Below are 19,302 nucleotides of genomic sequence, written 5' to 3' on the forward strand. Positions count from 1 at the left end.
TGGGGTGCTTTTGCCACTTCCTCCCAGTCAGGCTGATTTCAGCTTCCAGCATAGTTAACGCTTGGGATCCTCCTGTCACTCCAGAAATAGAAATGGGTTTCACCCCTTGATACCTTGATGGCATCAGAGGACACTGTGCACCGGTATCTACTAGAGCCTTATACTTCTGTGGGACTGATGTGCCAGGCCATCTGATCCACACAGTCCAGTAAACCCGATTATCCCTCTCCTCCACCTGGCTGGAGGCAGGGCCCCTCTAATAGTGATCACAAAATTCTCCACTTCTGTCTTGTAGAAAGGGATTAGTATTCCTTATCACAGGAGCTGGAGTAAAATCAGCTCTTTCGCTCCATCTGGGAAACTGCTCGCCAGAGACTGGAGCAGCAGCTTTCCTGGGAGGATCATCCTTGACCATTGTTCTCCTCTTCAGTTCACGCACCCGTTGCTCCAGAGCTGAAGTAGGTTTTCCATCCCACTTTCTCATGTCTTCTCCGTGATCCCGCAGGTAAAACCGTAGGGTGGCCCGTGGTGTGTACCTCCTATATTTTCTTTCTCGAGCAGTAGGGCGCCTTCTGTTAATAGCTGAGACATGGGTTGGTACGCGTGGGGAGCTGGATAGATCGGATAAATCGTCTCTCAATTGTTTGAACTCCTGGGACAGTTTTTCCACAGCTGAAATGATGGAAGGGGTGAGATTGTCTTCGAACTCTCGGAGTTGACGAATCAGGCAATCCACTGTTGGTGATACTCCGTCATTCCAGGTCATTGATGCCAATGTGTGGGCATATGATGATGGCGCACTCCGTGTAAGTTTCCGCCACATGGGTCGTGTACATTCGACTTCATCTGTGTCTACGGATGTGTTCCTGGAATCCGGCCTACGATAGATCATCTCTAGAATGGCTGATTCCCTCAGGGACTGGATGCCTTTCTCTATCGTGGTCCAGTTGGCTGAGCGACTCGTAATATCGTCTTTGTAGGGAAACCTTTCCTTCACAGCTGCCAGGAGCCACCTCCAAAGACTGAGGGCTCGCTTCTCTCTTGCAATCGCTTTGTCAATTCCTCCTTCCTTAGCAAGTGATCCCAGCTGCTTGGCTTCCCTACCTTCTAGTTCATGACCGTCTGCCCCATTGTCCCAGCACCGGAGCAACCAGGTGACAATGTGCTCCCCTGGAAGACGGGTGAAATCTTTTCGCATATTCCGTAGTTCGGTTGAGGTCCGGGGTCGAGAAGTGACCTCTTCTTCTTCTTCCTCTTCCTCTGACCCACGTAGTAGTAACTCTTGTTCAGGTGCTGTTGCATATAGTAATGGCACTGGGTCTTCATCTTTCTTCGCTTCGCGGGTTGCTCTTTGTGCCTTTCGTCTGCTTTTGCTTACAGGGGCAACAGACATTGTCACAAACTGGACATTTGGTTTAGCTGCAGTGTTTGTCACTGTGGTTGGAGTGGCTGCAGTGTCTGCCACTAGGATTGGAGTGGTTGCAATGTCTATTGCTGGGGTTGGTGCAGCTGTTGTGCTTGGGAGTTGAGTAACACCAACAGCTGCATTATCTGTTGCTGTCAGGGTTTGAGTAGCTACTGTGCTTGTCACTGGGGTTGGTGTAGCTGCGGTGCTTGGAGTAGCCATATTGTCTGTTGCTGTCGGGGTTTGAATAGCTACTGTGCATGTCACTGGGGTTGGTGTAGCTGTGGTGCTTGGAGTAGCTATATTGTCTGTTGCTGTCGGGGTTTGAGTAGCTACTGTGCTTGTCACTGGGGTTGGTGTGGCTGCGGTGCTTGGAGTAGCCACATTGTCTGTTGCTGTCGGGGTTTGAGTAGCTGTTGTGCTTGTCACTGGGGTTGGTGTAACTGCTGTATTTGAAGTTGGAGTAGTTGCGTTGTCTGTTGTGGTCAGGGTTTGAGTAGCTGTTGTGCTTGTCACTGGGGTTGATGTAGCTGCTGTACTTGGAGTAGCTGTGTTGACTGTTGTGGTCAGGGTCTGAGTAGCTGCTGTGCTTGTAGTTGGCATAGCTGCGTTGTCTGTTGCTTTGCCATCAGATCCAGAGACATTTTTTTCCCTTTGAAGGTGCTGGATAGTGTTGAGCAGGGCTCTGTAGGCATAGGCCAAGCCCCAGCACGTTGCCAGAATTTGTCCCTCTCTGGTATAACCAGGACAACAGCACACCTCGTTTAAGTGTTTTACTAGTTTTTTCCGGATGTTGCACTTGTTCAGTGGTGAAGTTCCAAAGCACTGGAGGGGCCCACTGGCCTAGGTACTTGCCCATACTATCCCACACACCCTGCCACTCATAACTGTCCAGCCTCAGGGAAAATCTCCTGGTGGTCCTCCTATATCGTCGTCTAACCCTAGACCAGATTCGAACCTGATACTGCTGAATTTTTGACATTAAACGAAATAGGATGTTCCTACGACGGGATGGCCGTGGGTAAAACACACTCCGTATGTTTGCCAACATGCTGATCCCCAGCACAATCAGCAGGCAGGTTTCAAGGGTACTCAAAGGCCATCTAAAACCTTCAGAACTCTCAATTGCTGTTGCAAATAGGCTGGTGGGGGAACGGGGGGTGAAAGAGAATGCTTCCTTCATAAGTTTACCCGCCGAGGAGAAAAAAAAAGATATGCAATTGCTAAAATATTTCATTATATACCTCCCAATGTATAGTGGTGATGGCCACGCTGGAAGCACAAACCAGACCAGTTTCATGATCAATGAGTCTATTGTATTACAAGTCATTACCATGAAGTACAGTGAAACAAGAACCTTAGCCCAGGCCCCCCAGCCGATAAACGCTAAAACAGCAAATAGTGGCTGTAAGTAAGGTACAACATGCTGAAATTCTGAGATCAAGCGCAACAAGTCTGAGAGCCAAATAATCACCATTGTGACGAGTAGTAACAATGAATGCTTATCACAAATATGATTAAACACACTCTGGTCAGATCTGTCGTTATCTCAACCTTTCGTGCCCCACGTTGGGCACCAAAAAGAACTGTCGTGGTTTGAGCCCAGCCGGTAACTCAGAACCACACAGCCGCTCGCTCACTCCCCCCCCCCCCCTTCTTCCTCCCCCCGCTCCCGGAGGGATGGGGAGGAGAATGGGAAGAATGTAACTCCCACGGGTTGAGATAAGAGCAGTCCCGCAACTAAGGTATAATACAAAACCACTACTGCTACCACCAATGATAATAACGATTAGTGAAATAACAAGGGGAGAGGATACAATTGCTCACCACCCGCCGACCGATACCCAGCCCGACCCGAGCAGTGATCTGGGCCTTCCGGGTAACTCCCCCCGGTTTCTATACTGGGCATGACGTGCTGTGGTATGGAATACCCCTTTGGCTAGTTTGGGTCAGGTGTCCTGTCTCTGCTTCCTCCCGGCTTCCCCTCCTCCCTGGCAAAGCATGAGACTGAGAAAGTCCTTGGTTGGAATAAACATTACTTAGCAACAACTAAAAACATCGGTGTTATCAGCGTTGTTCCCAGGCTGAAAGTTAAAAAACACAGCACTGCACCAGCTACTAAGCAGGAGAAAAATGACTGCTATAGCTGAACCCAGGACAGAAACCCATAAAACCTCTTTTAAAATATAACTTTTAAGGTCCATTTAGCCATTTAAGCACCAAACCTCATGGTTTATATTTGCAGAGAATTCTGTAAGCAGATGATGTACTTGGTATATGCCATTCCTAAACCATCCAGACACAAAAATACCAGTACATTGCCAACTGGCCAAACAAATATCACTCCTCTGATTACATTGTGAACTTTATATAGAAATCCTCATAGGATAATGTCTACCACACATTAAAAACTACACGTTCTATTTTCATTAGTGATTCACAAGCGTGTTAATTTATCTTCCAATTTTCTAAAACCAATTCTGAATTTAAAAAAAAAAAAAAAAAAATTAATGGAAAGGACAAATTAATTGCAACACATGCCACAGTTTCAATAAAAGTTGTAGACATAATTACTACTATAGATGCATAAATGTTCATGTATTAATGTTATGTTTTAATTTGGAGGACTTGAAATTTCTTTTACTGAGCAATATGTACAAATTAGAATCCGGTTAAATTATGAGATTAATTTTTCCTGTCAGCCACATAAAGACAAGACACACAATTTATGATTATTATATGCTAAAATAACCTATTCTCAAAAGGTGATTCTAAATTTCTGCTTTAGATAGAAGTTTACAATGTGGGAGTTTCAAAATTAATTATAAATGATCCACCAATTTTAAGAGTGAAAACTCAAAAATAACATTGTATTTTCTGAATAACTTCATTTTAGAACATACTATCATACTGTTTATGAAAATATAATGGATTTCAAGCTGACGTAATAGAATCAAATTCAAATTATAACTTTTGACAGTATTATTTCCATAACATTTAAATCTTGGACCAGATTGCTTTCAAGGGCTCTGTTTTCCCTCTTCTGTTTGAAAATTAAGTAGCAGAACAAAGTATCAACACAAGAAACTTCAGCAACTGTATGCAAAGTTACAATACACATTATCATATGTAATTATGATAATTATCAAACAGATTAACAATGGGAAATCAAAGGCTAAAGGCACTAATGTAGTCTGAATAGCAACCTCTTATCTATTTGAAACTACTGAGCTTTTTATGTTTGAAGCATTAGAATCTGGAGCAGGACTTTCAAAAACTATGGCCAAATACACAACTACTAAACCTTCACTTAGAAGTGAGCTTCTACACCATCACATTTTTGCTACACTTAGCTAATAAATATCAAATATTTTAAGAAACATGATAGAAGTTATTTCAGACTACATCAATAGCTCCACATATTATCATGCTATTCATATTAATAGCAAAAATATATCAAAACCAGTTCGAATGTTAAATCATCTCCTAAATCAAGGCGGCACAAAGTTACCAACTTTTTGCAACATGAAAATTTAAGTAGGGGACCACAGAACCCTTCAGAATTTCAGCTGAAATAATACACAACTAGGAATCACCAGGATGAAGGGATGCTGTTTTGGTTAGTTAACAACCTTGCTAAACTTACATTTTTAGTAATGAAAGTTAAGAAATTAAGAGGAGAATAAACAGGATGCAACCGTTACTTCAGAATTAGAAATAAATATAATATAAATATAATAATTGGTGATGTAAAGACTGCCCTGACATAGCAGAGAATGACACCATCACACTTGCTTCAGCAAAGTTAAAAATTTTAAAAATTAAAAGTTTTAGATTAAATTACGCACATCTGATTCATAGCAGAAGACACTCCTTGAAGAAGGAAAACTTTTCAAGTCTATCAGAAGTCAAGCAGAAAATAGAGCCCTTCAAGGCACATATAGTTATTATTCGCTAACACCCCAGCTTTTTATCTGGAGCACGACTGCTCACTACACCCTTCCAAAATAACTTACCGTGGCTGCCGCTCTCACCCTAGGACAGAACAAGTAACTCACCACACAACAGTAGTAATTACATTGCATTAGCAACCGCCCGTCCCGTACCAATTACACCCTCATTAACAGCAGCCTGTTTGTCAACGTCGTGCCTCAGACAGGTGCCTCTTCTTTTGTTTCCATCGCGTCGAGCAGACAACTTTGGGGGATAAAAACATAAAAACAACCTCGGCCAAAAAAAAAGAAAAGGTTATCCCGAGCGGCTGCTGCGATTCACTTACCGGGCGGGATGGTGAAACCGGGGGACAGCTGGATAGTGGTCTGCTGCGGCGGCCTCACGATCAGCTGCGGGGCCACGATCCTGGGAGCAGCGCCCAGCGCCAGACGGGGCGACAGGGCCTGGGGGGCGGCTGGGGGGGCAGCGCCCGCCTTGGCAGCGCTGACCGCTGGCTTGGGCGCGGCGGAGACCGGCGGTGCGCAGTTAGCAGCCGAGCCCTGCCCCGGCGGGGTGGCGGGCGCGGGACTAGCGGAGTTACTGAGTGCGTTTACTGCGGGGAGCGGGCCATGCGCGGGCTTGGTCTGTGCCGTGGCGGCGTCAGCGCTGCTGTGGCTGCTGACTAATGGGAGTACCGCCGGCTGGCCCCAGGCGCCCTCCCCATTGGGGAGTGGCGCGGAGGCAGAGGCATCCTCCGCCGCTTCCGCCGGCCCGCCGCCCCCTGCCGAGGTCCCGCTCCCCTCCGCGGCCTCGTTGCGCTGCGGCGGCAGTACCGCGCTGTCGGCGGCAGGCGGGCTGCCGCTGGGGCTCCCCGCGTCCCGGGCAGCAGCGCCGGCAGCCACGTGGTTGTTGACAGACTGGGCAGGGGCGCCGGCAGGTGGGGGAGCGGCGGGCTGCGGCGGGGCAGGGGCGGCGGGAGCGCCGGGGCTGCCGCCGCTGCTGAGAAGAGCCGCTCCATGTGATTGCTGCACACTACTACTGTTTACACTCACTCCCCTCCCTGCCACCGCCACTGCCGCCGCCGGGGGGGACGGGAGCTGCCCCTGAGCAGGGGCTCGGCTCTCCGTGGCTCCGGGGCACCCCACCGCCGCCTCCTCTGTCCCGGGAGTGGAAGGAAGCGCCGGATGCCTTTGCTGCTGCCATACGGGGCTACAGCCCCCCACTAGGCTCCCCTGGTGCTGCTGGGACGGGGCGGAGGTCCTGGGCTGGAGCGCCTCGACTGAGCTCTTTCCGCTGGCCAGCTGCGATTCTAAGGAGCCCACCAGATCGCTGACCGCCTTCTCGTCCACCTCCTCGGAGAACAGCAGCATCTCTTCTATGGGGTCCGAGGAGCCCGTCGCCATCTTGCGCTGAGCTGGGAGCGGGCCGTAGAGCGCGCAAACGCACTAACCTCTGCCGCACGCGAGGCATACTGGGAGGAGCCGGCTTCCTCTTCCCTCCCTCTCTTCTCCCCCCGCCCCCCGTCGTTAAGGCGGGGTTGAGTGCGGTGTGGGACAGTGAGACGGAGGCGGCGGTGGCCGATAAGAGAAAACAGTCCAATAAATAAAGTATAATATAAAACTACTATTACTGCCCTGGGTTCAGCTATAGCAGTCACTTTTCTCCTTCTTAGTAGCTGGTGCAGTGCTGTGTTTTTTAACTTTCAGCCTGGGAACAATGCTGATAACACACCGATGTTTTCAGTTGTTGCTAAGTAATGTTTACTCCGACCAAGGACTTTCTCAGTCTCATGCTCTGCCAGGGAGGAGGGGAAGCCGGGAGGAAGCAGAGACAGGACACCTGACCCAAACTAGCCAAAGGGGTATTCCATACCACAGCACGTCATGCCCAGTATATAAACCGGGGGGAGTTACCCGGAAGGCCCAGATCACTGCTCGGGTCGGGCTGGGTATCAGTGGGTGAGTTACTGGACTGTTCTTATCTCAACCTGTGGGAGTTACATTCTTCCGATTCTCCTCCCCATCCCTCTGGGAGCGGGGGGAGGAAGAAGGGGGGGAGTGAGCGAGAGGCTGCGTGATTCTGAGTTAACGGCTGGGCTCAAACCACGACAGTTCTTTTTGGCGCCCAACGTGCGGCCCGAAGGGTTCAGATAACAACAGATCTGACCAGAGTGTGTCTAATCGTATTCGTGATAAGCATTCATTGTTTCGGATTAATAGTCAGTCATCACAATGCTGATTTATTTGCTCTCAGAGTTGTAGCACTTGATCTCAGAGTTTCAGCATGTCGTACCTTACTTACAGCCAGTGTTGGCTGTTTTAGTGGTTATCGGCTGGGGGTCCTGGGCTAAGGTTCTTGTTTCACTGTACTTCAGGGTAATGACTTGTAATACAATAGACTCATTGATCATGAAACTGGTCTGGCTTGCGTTCTCAGCGTGGTCATCACCTCTATACTTTGGGAGGCATATAATGGAATTTTTTAGCAATTACACATCTTTTTTTTTTCCTCCTCGGGGGGGTCAACCTATGAAGGAGACATTCCCTCACACCCCCAGCTCCCCCACCAGGCTATTTACGGCAGCATTTGAGAGTTCTAAAGGTTTTGGATGGCCTTTGAATACCCTTCAGACCTGCCTCCTGCTTGTGCTGGGGATCAGCATGTTGGCACACATACAGTGTGTGTTTTACCCACAGCCATACCACCCTGAGAATGCCCTATTTCATCTGATCTCAAAAGTTAAGCAGGGTCAGGCTTGGGTCTGGTCTACGGTTAGACAACGATATAGGAGGACCACCAAGAGATTTTCCCTGAGGCTGGACAGTCATGAGTGGCAGGGTGTGTGGGATAGTATGGGCAAGTATCTAGGCCAGTGGGCCCCTCCAGTGCTTTGGAACTTCACCATTGAACAAGTGCAACATCCGGAAAAACTAGTAAAACACTTAAACGAGGTGTGCTGTCGTCCTGGTTATACCAGAGAGGGACAAACCATGGCAACGTGCTGGGGCTTAGCTTATGCTTACAGAGCCCTGCTCAACACTATCCAGCACCTTCAAAGGGAAAAACATGTCTCTGGATTTGATGGCAAAGAAACAGACAGCACAGCTACTCAACCCCCAAGCACAACAGCTACACCAACCCCAACAACAGACACTGCAGCCACTCCAACCACAGTGATAGACAGTGCAGCTAAACAAAAGGACCAATCCATGCCAATATCAGTTGCCCTTTGTCGTGGTTTGAGCCCAGCCGGTAACTCAGAACCACGCAGCCGCTCACTCACTCCCCCCCTTCTTCCTCCCCCCACTCCCGGAGGGATGGGGAGGAGAATCGGAAGAATGTAACTCCCATGGGTTGAGATAAGAGCAGTCCCGCAACTAAGGTATAATACAAAACCACTACTGCTACCACCAGTGATAATAATGATAAGGGAAATAACAAGGGGAGAGGATACAATTGCTCACCACCCGCCGACCGATACCCAGCCCAACCCGAGCAGTGATCTGGGCCTTCCGGGTAACTCCCCCCGGTTTATATACTGGGCATGACATGCTGTGGTATGGAATACCCCTTTGGCCAGTTTGGGTCAGGTGTCCTGTCTCTGCTTCCTCCCAGCTTCCCCTCCTCCCTGGCAAAGCATGAGACTGAGAAAGTCCTTGGTCGGAGTAAACATTACTTAGCAACAACTAAAAACATTGGTGTTCTCAGCATTGTTCCCAGGCTGAAAGTTAAAAAACACAGCACTGCACCAGCTACTAAGAAGGAGAAAAATGACTGCTGTAGCTGAACCCAGGACACCCCTATAAGCAAGGGGAAAAGCAAATGACAGCCACAAAGAGCAACTCATGCAGTGAAAAAAGATGAAGACCCAATGCACGCACTAGAGGGGACGGCATCTGAATGAGAGTTATTAATTTAGGAATCACACAAAGAGATGACTTCTCGATCCCGGGCCTCGACCGAGCTTGTGGAATATACGAAAAGATTTCAGCCGTCTTCCAGGGGAGCACATTGTCACCTGGTTGCTCCAATGCTGGGACAATGGGGCCGACGGTCACGAACTAGAAGGTAGGGAAGCCAAGCAGCTGGGATCAATTGCTAGGGAAGGAGGAATTGGCAAAGCGATCGCAAAAGAGAAACGAGCCCTCAGCCTTTGGAGGTGGCTCCTGGCAGCTGTGAAGGAAAGGTTTCCCTACAAGGACAATGTTATATGTCGCTCAGCCAAGTGGACCACGATAGAGGCATCCAGTCCCTGAGGGAATCAGCCATTCTAGAGATGATCTGTCGTAGGCCAGATGCCTGGAATGCACCCGTAGATCCAGATGAAGTCGAATGTACACGACCCATGTGGCGGAAACTTACACGGAGTGCGCCATCATCATATGCCCACTCATTGGCATCAATGACCTGGAATGACATAGCACCACCAACAGTGGATGAAGTGACTTGTCGACTCCGAGAGTTCGAAGACAACCTCACCCCTTCCATCATTTCATCTGTGGAAAAACTGTCCCAGGAGTTCAAACAATTGAGAGACGATCTGTCCAGCTCCCCACATGTACAGACCCGCATCTCAGCAGTTACCAGAAGGCATCCTATTGCCTGAGAGGGAAGATATAGGAGGGACTGTCAGTGGAGAATAAAGTAATGTGAAAAGCCGGCGGCAGCAGCAGAACTGTCCTCAGGTCACCGTCGACTGACCCTGACTTCCCTCCGATCATCACCTCAACAAAGAATGAACTTTTTCGAAACCAGATGAGCTCAGCAGTGACCAGACGAGTTCGGTGGTGTCATCAGTGGAACTGTCTCTCCTGCCCTGAAAGACTGTTACAAGAGATGGAGCCTGACATCATGGACTGGATGAATTCAGCAACTTTATAGGGATTCATCCATGGTCTAAGGAATGATATCTCTCTCTCTTTGTGTGTGTGGGTGTGTGTGTATATATATGTATATATATGTGTATATAGAATCATACAATCATAGAATCATAGAATCGTAAGGGTTGGAACGGACCTTAAGATCATCTAGTTCCAACCACCCTGCCATGGGCAGGGACACCTTGCCCTAAACCACGTGGTTCAAGGCTCTGTCCAACCTGGCCTTGAACACCGCCAGGGATGGAGCATCCACAACCTCCCTGGGCAACCCATTCCAGTGCTTCACCACCCTCACTGTAAAGAACTTCTTCCTTATATCTAGTCTAAACTTCCCCTGTTTAAGTTTGAACCCATTACCCCTTGTCCTACCACTACAGTCCCTAAGGAAGAGTCCCTCCCCAGCATCCTTGTAGACCCCCTTCAGATACTGGAAGGCTGCTATGAGGTCACCACGCAGCCTTCTCTTCTCCAGGCTGAACAGCCCCAACTCTCTCAGCCTGTCTTCATATGGGAGGTGCTCCAGCCCTCTTATCATCCTCGTGGCCCTCCTCTGGACTCGCTCCAACAGCTCCATGTCCTTTTTATGTTGAGGACACCAGAACTGTACACAATACTCCAAGTGAGGTCTCACGAGAGCAGAGTAGAGGGGCAGGATCACCTCCTTCGACCTGCTGGTCACGCTTCTTTTGATGCAGCCCAGGATACGGTTGGCTTTCTGGGCTGCAAGCGTACAATGCTGGCTCATGTTAAGCTTCTTGTCAACCAACACCCCCAAGTCCTTTTCTGCAGGGCTGCTCTGAATCTCTTCTCTGCCCAACCTGTAGCTGTGCCTGGGATTGCCCTGACCCAGGTGTAGGACCTTACACTTGGCTTGGTTAAACTTCATAAGGTTGGCATTGGCCCACCTCACAAGCGTGTCAAGGTCCCTCTGGATGGCATCCCTTCCCTCCAGCGTATCAACCGAACCACACAGCTTGCTGTTGTCGGCAAACTTGCTGAGGGCGCACTCAATCCCACTGTCCATGTCGCCGACAAAGATGTTGAACAGGCCCGGTCCCAACACCGATCCCTGAGGGACACCACTCGTTACAGGTTTCCAACTGGACATCGAGCCATTTACCACAACTCTTTGCGTGCGGCCATCGAGCCAGTTCTTTATCCACCGAGTGGTCCATCTATCAAATTGATGTCTCTCCAATTTAGAGACAAGGATGTCATGCGGGACAGTGTCGAATGCTTTGCACAAGTCCAGGTAGATGATGTCAACTGCTCTGCCGCTGTCCATCAGTTCCGTGGCTCCATCATAGAAGGCCACCAAATTGGTCAGGCAGGATTTCCCCTTAGTGAAGCCATGTTGGCTGTCACCAACCACCTCGTTGATTTTCATGTGCCTTAGCATGTTTTCCAGGAGAAACTGTTCCAAGATTTTGCCAGGCACAGAGGTGAGACTGACTGGTCTGTAGTTCCCCGGGTCTTCCACCTTCCCCTTCTTGAAAATGGGGGTTATATTGCCCTTCTTCCAGTCATCAGGAACTTCACCTGACTGCCAGGATTTTTCGAATATGATGGACAGTAGCTTAGCAACTTCATTCGCCAGCTCCTTCAGGACCCGCGGATGGATTTCATCAGGTCCCATGGACTTGTGCACGTTCAGGTTCTTAAGATGGTCTCGAACCTGATCCTCTCCTACAGTGGGCCTAAGGTCTTCGTTCTCACAGTCCCTGCATTTGCTTTCCAAGACTTGGGTTGTGTGGTCAGAGCATTTGCTGGTGAAGACTGAGGCAAAGAAGTCATTAAGAATCTCAGCCTTCTCCAAATCCATGGTAGCCAGTTCTCCTGATAGCTTCTGGAGAGGGCCTACATTGTCCCTAGTCTGTCTTTTATTTGCTACGTATCTATAGAATATATATATATATGAGACAAAGAGAATGGTATATTGAAAAATGTGGGATCCAAGCATGATGTGAATGGCATGGAATAAGGGGTGGATACTGTCCTGGGTTCAGTCGTACTAGTTATTTTTCTCCTTCTTAGTGGCTGGTGCAGTGCTGTGTTTTCGACTTTAGTCTGGGAACAACGCTGATAACACACCAATGATTTTAGTTGTTGCTAAGTAATGTTTACTCCAATCAAGGACTTTTTCAGTCTCATGCTCTGCCAGTGAGGAGGGGCACGGGAAGACGGAAGGAAGCAGAGACAGGACACCTGACCCAAACTAGCCAAAGGGGTATTCCATACCACAGCACGTCATGCCCAAGTATATAAACAGGGGGGAGTTACCCGGAAGGCCCAGATCACTGCTCAGGTCGGGCTGGGTATTGGTTGGCAGGTGGTGAGCAATTGTATCCTCTCCCCTTGTTATTTCCCTTATCATTATTATTATTGGTGGCAGTAGTAGTGGTTTTGTATTATACCTTAGTTACTGGACTGCTCTTATCTCAACCCGTGGGAGTTACATTCTTCCGATTATCCTCCCCATCCCTCCGGGAGCGGGGGGAAGAAGAAGGGGGGGAGTGAGCGAGCAGCTGCGTGGTTCTGAGTTACCGGCTGGGCTTAAACCAAGACAACTACTACTAAGGGAAATAACAAGGAAAGATAATATAAAACTATAAAAGGAAGGGGGAAAACCCCAATAAACACAAGTGATTGTAATGGGTGAGAACCTAGCTGAGAGTTGATTCTCTCTCATGACTGAGAGGCATAACAAAGTATGGTTTCTGTCACAGGGTATTCAGTATAATGTACATGGTTATGTTCCTGGTGACTGTTTGTCAGAAAGAGGCAGGAAAACAGAGGTGTGCAGCTGTTGTATGACCTTCATAATTGGCCACGCTGGGGCGCCTGGCCAATGCTCTCAGCATGGACAACAGTGAGATCATGAGAAACTGCACAGCCCCATGAGTTAACAATTAGAGATCTGGCATAAAGCCAGTTGTTTTTCTAAGGGTATAAAAGCGAGACCCTCTTGTGGCCATGAGAGAAGCCTCACCTATGGTTAGATGCACCACATAATAATTTTCCCAATTACCTGACATCAGCCGACATCCAAATTCCTCTTGGCATCGGCTGCAACGGGGCTTCCCAGCTGGAAGTGTGGGCCTGGATGATGATTCGGTGGTAATTGGTGATATATTTCTTCTTAATCTCTGTTTTCTCTATGCAGTAATGTCTTGATGCATTGCTAACTTTCTTCAGTACTTTACTTATATACCTGCATCTCTGATTTGCTTTATTGCACTTATTCACTGCAGAGAAATTTACCTAATTCACATTAGTGTGCTTGTTTAATAAACTCTGCATATTATACAGCTAGTATGTGGTCATTTTGTGGCATACCCTGCATGTCAGCAGAACAGTGATGCAAAACACAATTGTTCACCACCCGCCGACCCATACCCAGCCTGACCCGAGCAGTGATCTGGGCCTTCTGGGTGATTCCCCCCAGTTTATATACTGGACATGACATGCTGTGGTATGGAATACCCCTTTGGCTAGTTTGGGTCAGGTGTCCTGCCTCTGCTCCCTCCTGACTTCCCGTGCCCCTCCTCCCTGGCAGAGCATGAGACTGAAAAGTCCTTGATCAGAGTAACATTACTTAGCAACAACTCAAACATTGGTGTGTTATCAGCATTGTTCTCAGACTAAAGCCAAAACACAGCACTGCACCAGCTACTAGTAAGGAGAAAAATAGCTGTTACAGCTGAACCCAGGACAAGGGCTCACAGTGTATGAGTGTGCAACTCTTCTCCATTCCCAGACTCAATCTGTTAAGTCAGACATTGTATGACTTGTCAAGTCACTAAACTGCTAATAACTGATTTATTACCATCTGTTTCCTCTCAATGTAGGTTACATTTTTATTTGGGGTAGTTTTTCCTGATTGTCTGTTTATACCTTTAGAAGCAGGTTTATGATGAATCAAAATAAACTGCTTTTAAAATGCATTAAAAATAGGTTGCACCAGTTAATTAAATTTACAAGTCTCCTGAAATTAAACCAGTACACATTTCTTAAATTAAGTGGCCAGTAAAAGTACTGAAAGCACAAAGGTGTGGTCAGGATGCATAAGCAGGAAACAGTGCAGCAAGTGACTGTAAAAGCACAGTGGTGCTTATGAAAAACAGTATTAAGTGTACAAAGGAGATCTATACATCAAAAATTTGCTTAGTAAATGAGTATTGTTTTTTATAGTATAATACAGCTGAATGAAATTTGGACTTTTAACAAATGTTTCTACCTTGAAATTTAATTAAAATGTAGTAGTAGACTATGACTCAATTTGCTATTGCACTAAAATAAAGAATATTCATTTGTGTTGAAAAAATTTCAGAATCTATCCAATAACTTTAATAGTCCCACATTTTATTAATTTTGGAGAATGCTCCATGCTTCCTTCACTTACTTGCCCTGATCCTGGACTTGATTTGTATACCACCATCTCCAGAGTTTTTATAATGAAAAGCTAGACATGATTCTGCAACTAGTCCTGTATATGAAAAAAGTTTTCATATACATTTTTCTAACACTCTGGCATTAAACTGGCTGTCTCCATTAAAACAAACAAACAAACAAACAAACAACACACACACCCCCCCCAAAAACCCCAAACAAAAACGCACACACACAGAAGGAAATTTTATTGCTTTGTGACTTTAGAAGATAAAAAGTAATTTTCCCACCAGAGGGAGAAAAGGGCAAGTCATGATTTATACAACATATTGCAAAACTTAAAAAATGACCTACTTTAATTACAGTTTTAAATTACACTTGTGGGTGGGTCATCTCTAAAACATGAATTCATATTTCTTCCCACTCACCTCCTCTTAATTGAGCCATTTTATGTATATAAACACACAGAATAAGGAAGTATAATAGAATAATTTAATAAAATGTATACTGATTCACATTGGACTCCTTTCAAGTCAAGAAATTATGACATACATAATGTATGTAAACTTGTTGCTGAAGCTGACTTTGGACTTGTGCTTCTATGTAGGGAATGAGACTTCTAGTAAAGTATAGAATCTTGATGAACTTTTGTATTCATTCCTTTATTATAAAAATCTTTTTCAAATATTTACATGCTTATAGTAATTCCTATAACATACAACTCAAATAATGGCTTACAACAGTTTAAAGGTATGTCCATTACAATCTCCACACCTGGTCCCTTTGGACCACACGATACGGTTTAACACTGCAATGCATTCTTCCCCTTGCCCCTGCTCCGGTTTGGACTTACCCACAGACTGCAGTCCTTTAGGGGTGTACCTGCTTGTCCCAGGTTCAGCTACAGCAGTCATTTTTTTCTCCTTCCTAGTAGCTGGTGCAGTGCCGTGGTTTTGACTTTCAGCCTGGGAACAATGCTGATAACACACCGATGTTTTCAGTTGTTGCTAAGTAATGTTTACTCTGACCAAGGACTTTCTCAGTCTCATGCTCTGCCAGGGAGGAAGGGAAGCTGGGAGGAAGCAGAGACGGGACACCTGACCCAAACTAGCCAAAGGGGTATTCCATACCACAGCACTTCATGCCCAGTATATAAACTGGGGGGAGTTACCCAGAAGGCTGAGATTGCTGCTCAGGTCAGGCTGGGTATGGGTCGGTGGGTGGTGAGCAATTGTATTCTCTCCCCTTGTTATTTCCCTTATCATTATTATTATTGGTGGTAGCAGTAGTAGTTTTGTATTATACCTTAGTTACTGGACTGTTCTTATCTCAACCCATGGGAGTTACATTCTTTCGATTCTCCTCCCCATCCCTCCGGGAGCAGGGGGAAGGAAGAAGGGGGGAGTGAGCGAGCAGCTGCATGGTTCCGAGTTACCGGCTGGGCTTAAACCATGACACTGCTCCAAGTGGTGCTCCAGCATGACCTCATGCACAGCTACTGATGCTTCAAGGTGTACCTTCTGCAGCGTGGACTCATCCTTGAGCCACATCCCTTCAGAGGTATACCTGCTGTGACCCAGACATAATGATGGCCATAGATGCTTCGAGATGTGTACTTGCTCTGGCATGGACTCATCTACCACCACAGGTGTTTCAGGGCATCCTGCTCCCATGTGGACTCATCCACAGGTCACACAGTCCCTTTGACTAGAGTTCACACTGGAGTTCCAGCCTGTCCAGTAGTACAACAGCAACGCCTTGGCCATCTGCCAGCCCAGGTGCATTGCCATTGCTGTTATCAAAATGCTCCCAGGCACAGCAGAGTCAGATGATAAGCAGGACAGCAAGCAGTGAAAGCAAAAAGCAGCCGCTAATGAGCACGACACTAATATACAGTAAGGCAAGCAAGCCCCATGGCAAGCATAGCACCCTGTCAGTTAATAGCTAAACAGCAAACACAGCTATAAATTCTATCTAGCTGTCGTGGTTTGAGCCCAGCCGGTAACTCAGAATCACGCAGCTGCTCGCTCACTCCCCCCCTTCTTCCTCCCCCCACTCCCGGAGGGATGGGGAGGAGAATCGGAAGAATGTAACTCCCACGGGTTGAGATAAGAACAGTCCCGCAACTAAGGTATAATACAAACCACTACTGCTACCACCAATAATAATAATGATAAGGGAAATAACAAGGGCAGAGGATACAATTGCTTACCACCCGCCGACCGATACCCAGCCCGACCCGAGCAGTGATCTGGGCCTTCCGGGTAACTCCCTCCGGTTTATATACTGGGCATGACGTGCTGTGGCATGGAATACCCCTTTGGCCAGTTTGGGTCAGGTGTCCTGTCTCTGTTTCCTCCCGGCTTCCCCTCCTCCCTGGCAAAGCATGAGACTGAGAAAGTCCTTGGTTGGAATAAACATTACTTAGCAACAACTAAAAACATCGGTGTTATCAGCGTTGTTCCCAGGCTGAAAGTTAAAAAAACACAGCACTGCACCAGCTACTAAGAAGGAGAAAAATGACTGCTATAGCTGAACCCAGGACACTAGCACATCCCAATCAGATCTGTTGTTATCTCAAACCCTTCATGCCTTACATTGGGCACCAAGAAGGACTGTCATGGTGTAACTCCAGCTGGCAACTAAGCACCACACAGCCACTCACTCACCCTCCCACCCCCCAAGTAGGATGGGGGAGAGGATTGGAAGGGTAGAAGTGAGAAAACTCATGGGTTGAGATAAAGACAGTTTAATAGGTAAAACAAAAGCTGAGCATGTAAGCAAAGTGAAACAAGGAATTCATTCAGCATTTCCCATTGGCGGGCAGGTGTTCAGCCATCTCCAGGAAAGCAGGGCTCCATCACATGTTAATGGTTACAGAGGAAAACAAAATACCATCACTCCAAACGACCCCCCCCTTCCTTCTTCTTCCCCCAGCTTTATATACTGAGCATGACATCACATGGCATAGAATATCCCTTGGGTCAGTTGGGGTCAGCTGTCCCAGCTGTGTCCCCTCCCAACTCCTTGTTCACCCCCAGCCTACTCGCTGGTGGGGTGGGGCGAGGAGCATAAAAGTCCTTGACTCTGTGTAAGCTGCTCAGCAGTAACTAAAACATCTCTGTATTACCAACACTGTTTCACCAAATCCAAAACACAGCCCCATACCAGGTACTGTGAAGAACATTAACTCTATCCCAGAAAAAACAGAACACCTCTAAAGGAGTGAAAGCACTTAGGAAGGAGCACTATTTGCCTAGTTAAATTACATGGGTTTCTTTCAAATACACACTTTCAGTGCCTTCAAATATACAATTTAACTATCTTAAGTTTACATTTAATATTAAAATGGTACCTACCAGGTTTAGATAAGGCTTTGAGATAACTTCTTAAAATGAGTTCAAAGAAGTTTTTACATATAGAATTGAAATTCACTTTATGCTATAAAAATATTCTTTCAACTGCTGATTTTAAGCATGAATTAAAAACTATAAATTTCACAAACTGGAGAGCACCGAGATGGCTAGAGTATCCAAAGGTTATTCTAGAAACATGTATAAATTTAGTTTCATGTACTTCAGTTGCAAATAATTTTTTTTTTACATATATAGTTTATAGAAATTTAGGAGCTTTTGTTTTGAAGTTAATCGTCATTGTAAATATTTGACTGCACTCACCTAGACAGGACTTGATGGAAAGCTTTATTTTCAGCTGAGTTACAAATATTGATTTTCAACAGTGGACTCTCATAGACTTGACATGGTCATGTATATCCAGTAATTAACTGCACAACTTTGTTCCAAAATCTTTCAGTTAGTCCAGGACATGCTAGAAGCACATCACAGCAAAGCTCCCTGAGCACTCAAGTCCTCCATGACTTTACAGTCAGTTGAACTTGGGCATAAAGTTTCTGGAAATGTAATATGGCTCCTATTTAGAAACCTGCAGGCTCTTCCAGAAAAATCAGGCTCGTTATTGTGCTTCAAAGCCCTATTCTGAGCAAAATACTTGCTGAATCTTTGCAACAAGAGTGTCCAGTTGCTGTAACGAAAGCTATTAAGTGCCCCTTTTCCAGAAGTTAGTTGCATGCAATTTTCTAGGCTGTAGATATACAAAGGACACCTGAGGCAGTATGTTTTAACAGGCAAAGCCTCCAACAGGAGGCATTTGTGATTTTTATTTAAGGTGTACAACCTAAGAATAATCCCCAAATCATTATTTTCTGTGTGTTTACTTGTACTAAAAGGGTATTTTTTCAGGATTAATTCCACACTTTAGTCAAGATTCCATCAACAATTGCATTGCTTAGTGTGGCTTGGCAAGATCCCACTATCTCAAGACTGCCAGCCAAGTAAAATAGAATCCCCCTTAAAATACAAACTAAATAGTTACTGACATCAAAGCAGGTCTCCACATAACTGGATTCCAAATCGCTTATCAAGGATCACAAGAATTTAGCATTCAATGATAGGCACCTTAGGCCTCTCTGGAAAAAAAAGAAAAAAAACCAAAAAAATAAAACGAAAACCCCAAGTCACCCAACCTACTTCCACATCCCCGGGTGCTCACAGGTTACGGACCAGGGGTGGGGTTTCCAAGCCGTGAGCTCTAACTCCTGGTGCAATGGCCCAGGAAGAAGGAACCACAGGCCCCGCACGGCCTTAGTCCAACACACCACTCGTTGACTAAGCATAG

The 19,302-nt window shown here is 46.6% G+C and overlaps 1 protein-coding gene across 1 annotated transcript in view; it reads right to left on the minus strand.

Moving 5' to 3' along the window:
- LOC115619242 (transcription initiation factor TFIID subunit 4-like) overlaps window positions 1-6,741 on the minus strand; it is an 85,446-nt gene extending 78,705 nt beyond the window's left edge. The window contains exon 1 of the mRNA XM_030511292.1: window positions 5,685-6,741. Coding sequence (XP_030367152.1) covers window positions 5,685-6,741 — 1,057 coding nt within the window. The remainder of the gene's footprint in view (window positions 1-5,684) is intronic.
- Window positions 6,742-19,302: the final 12,561 nt, after the last annotated feature.

This window comes from Strigops habroptila, chromosome W (genome assembly GCF_004027225.2).
Source record: "Strigops habroptila isolate Jane chromosome W, bStrHab1.2.pri, whole genome shotgun sequence".
Classification (NCBI taxonomy): domain Eukaryota; kingdom Metazoa; phylum Chordata; class Aves; order Psittaciformes; family Psittacidae; genus Strigops; species Strigops habroptila.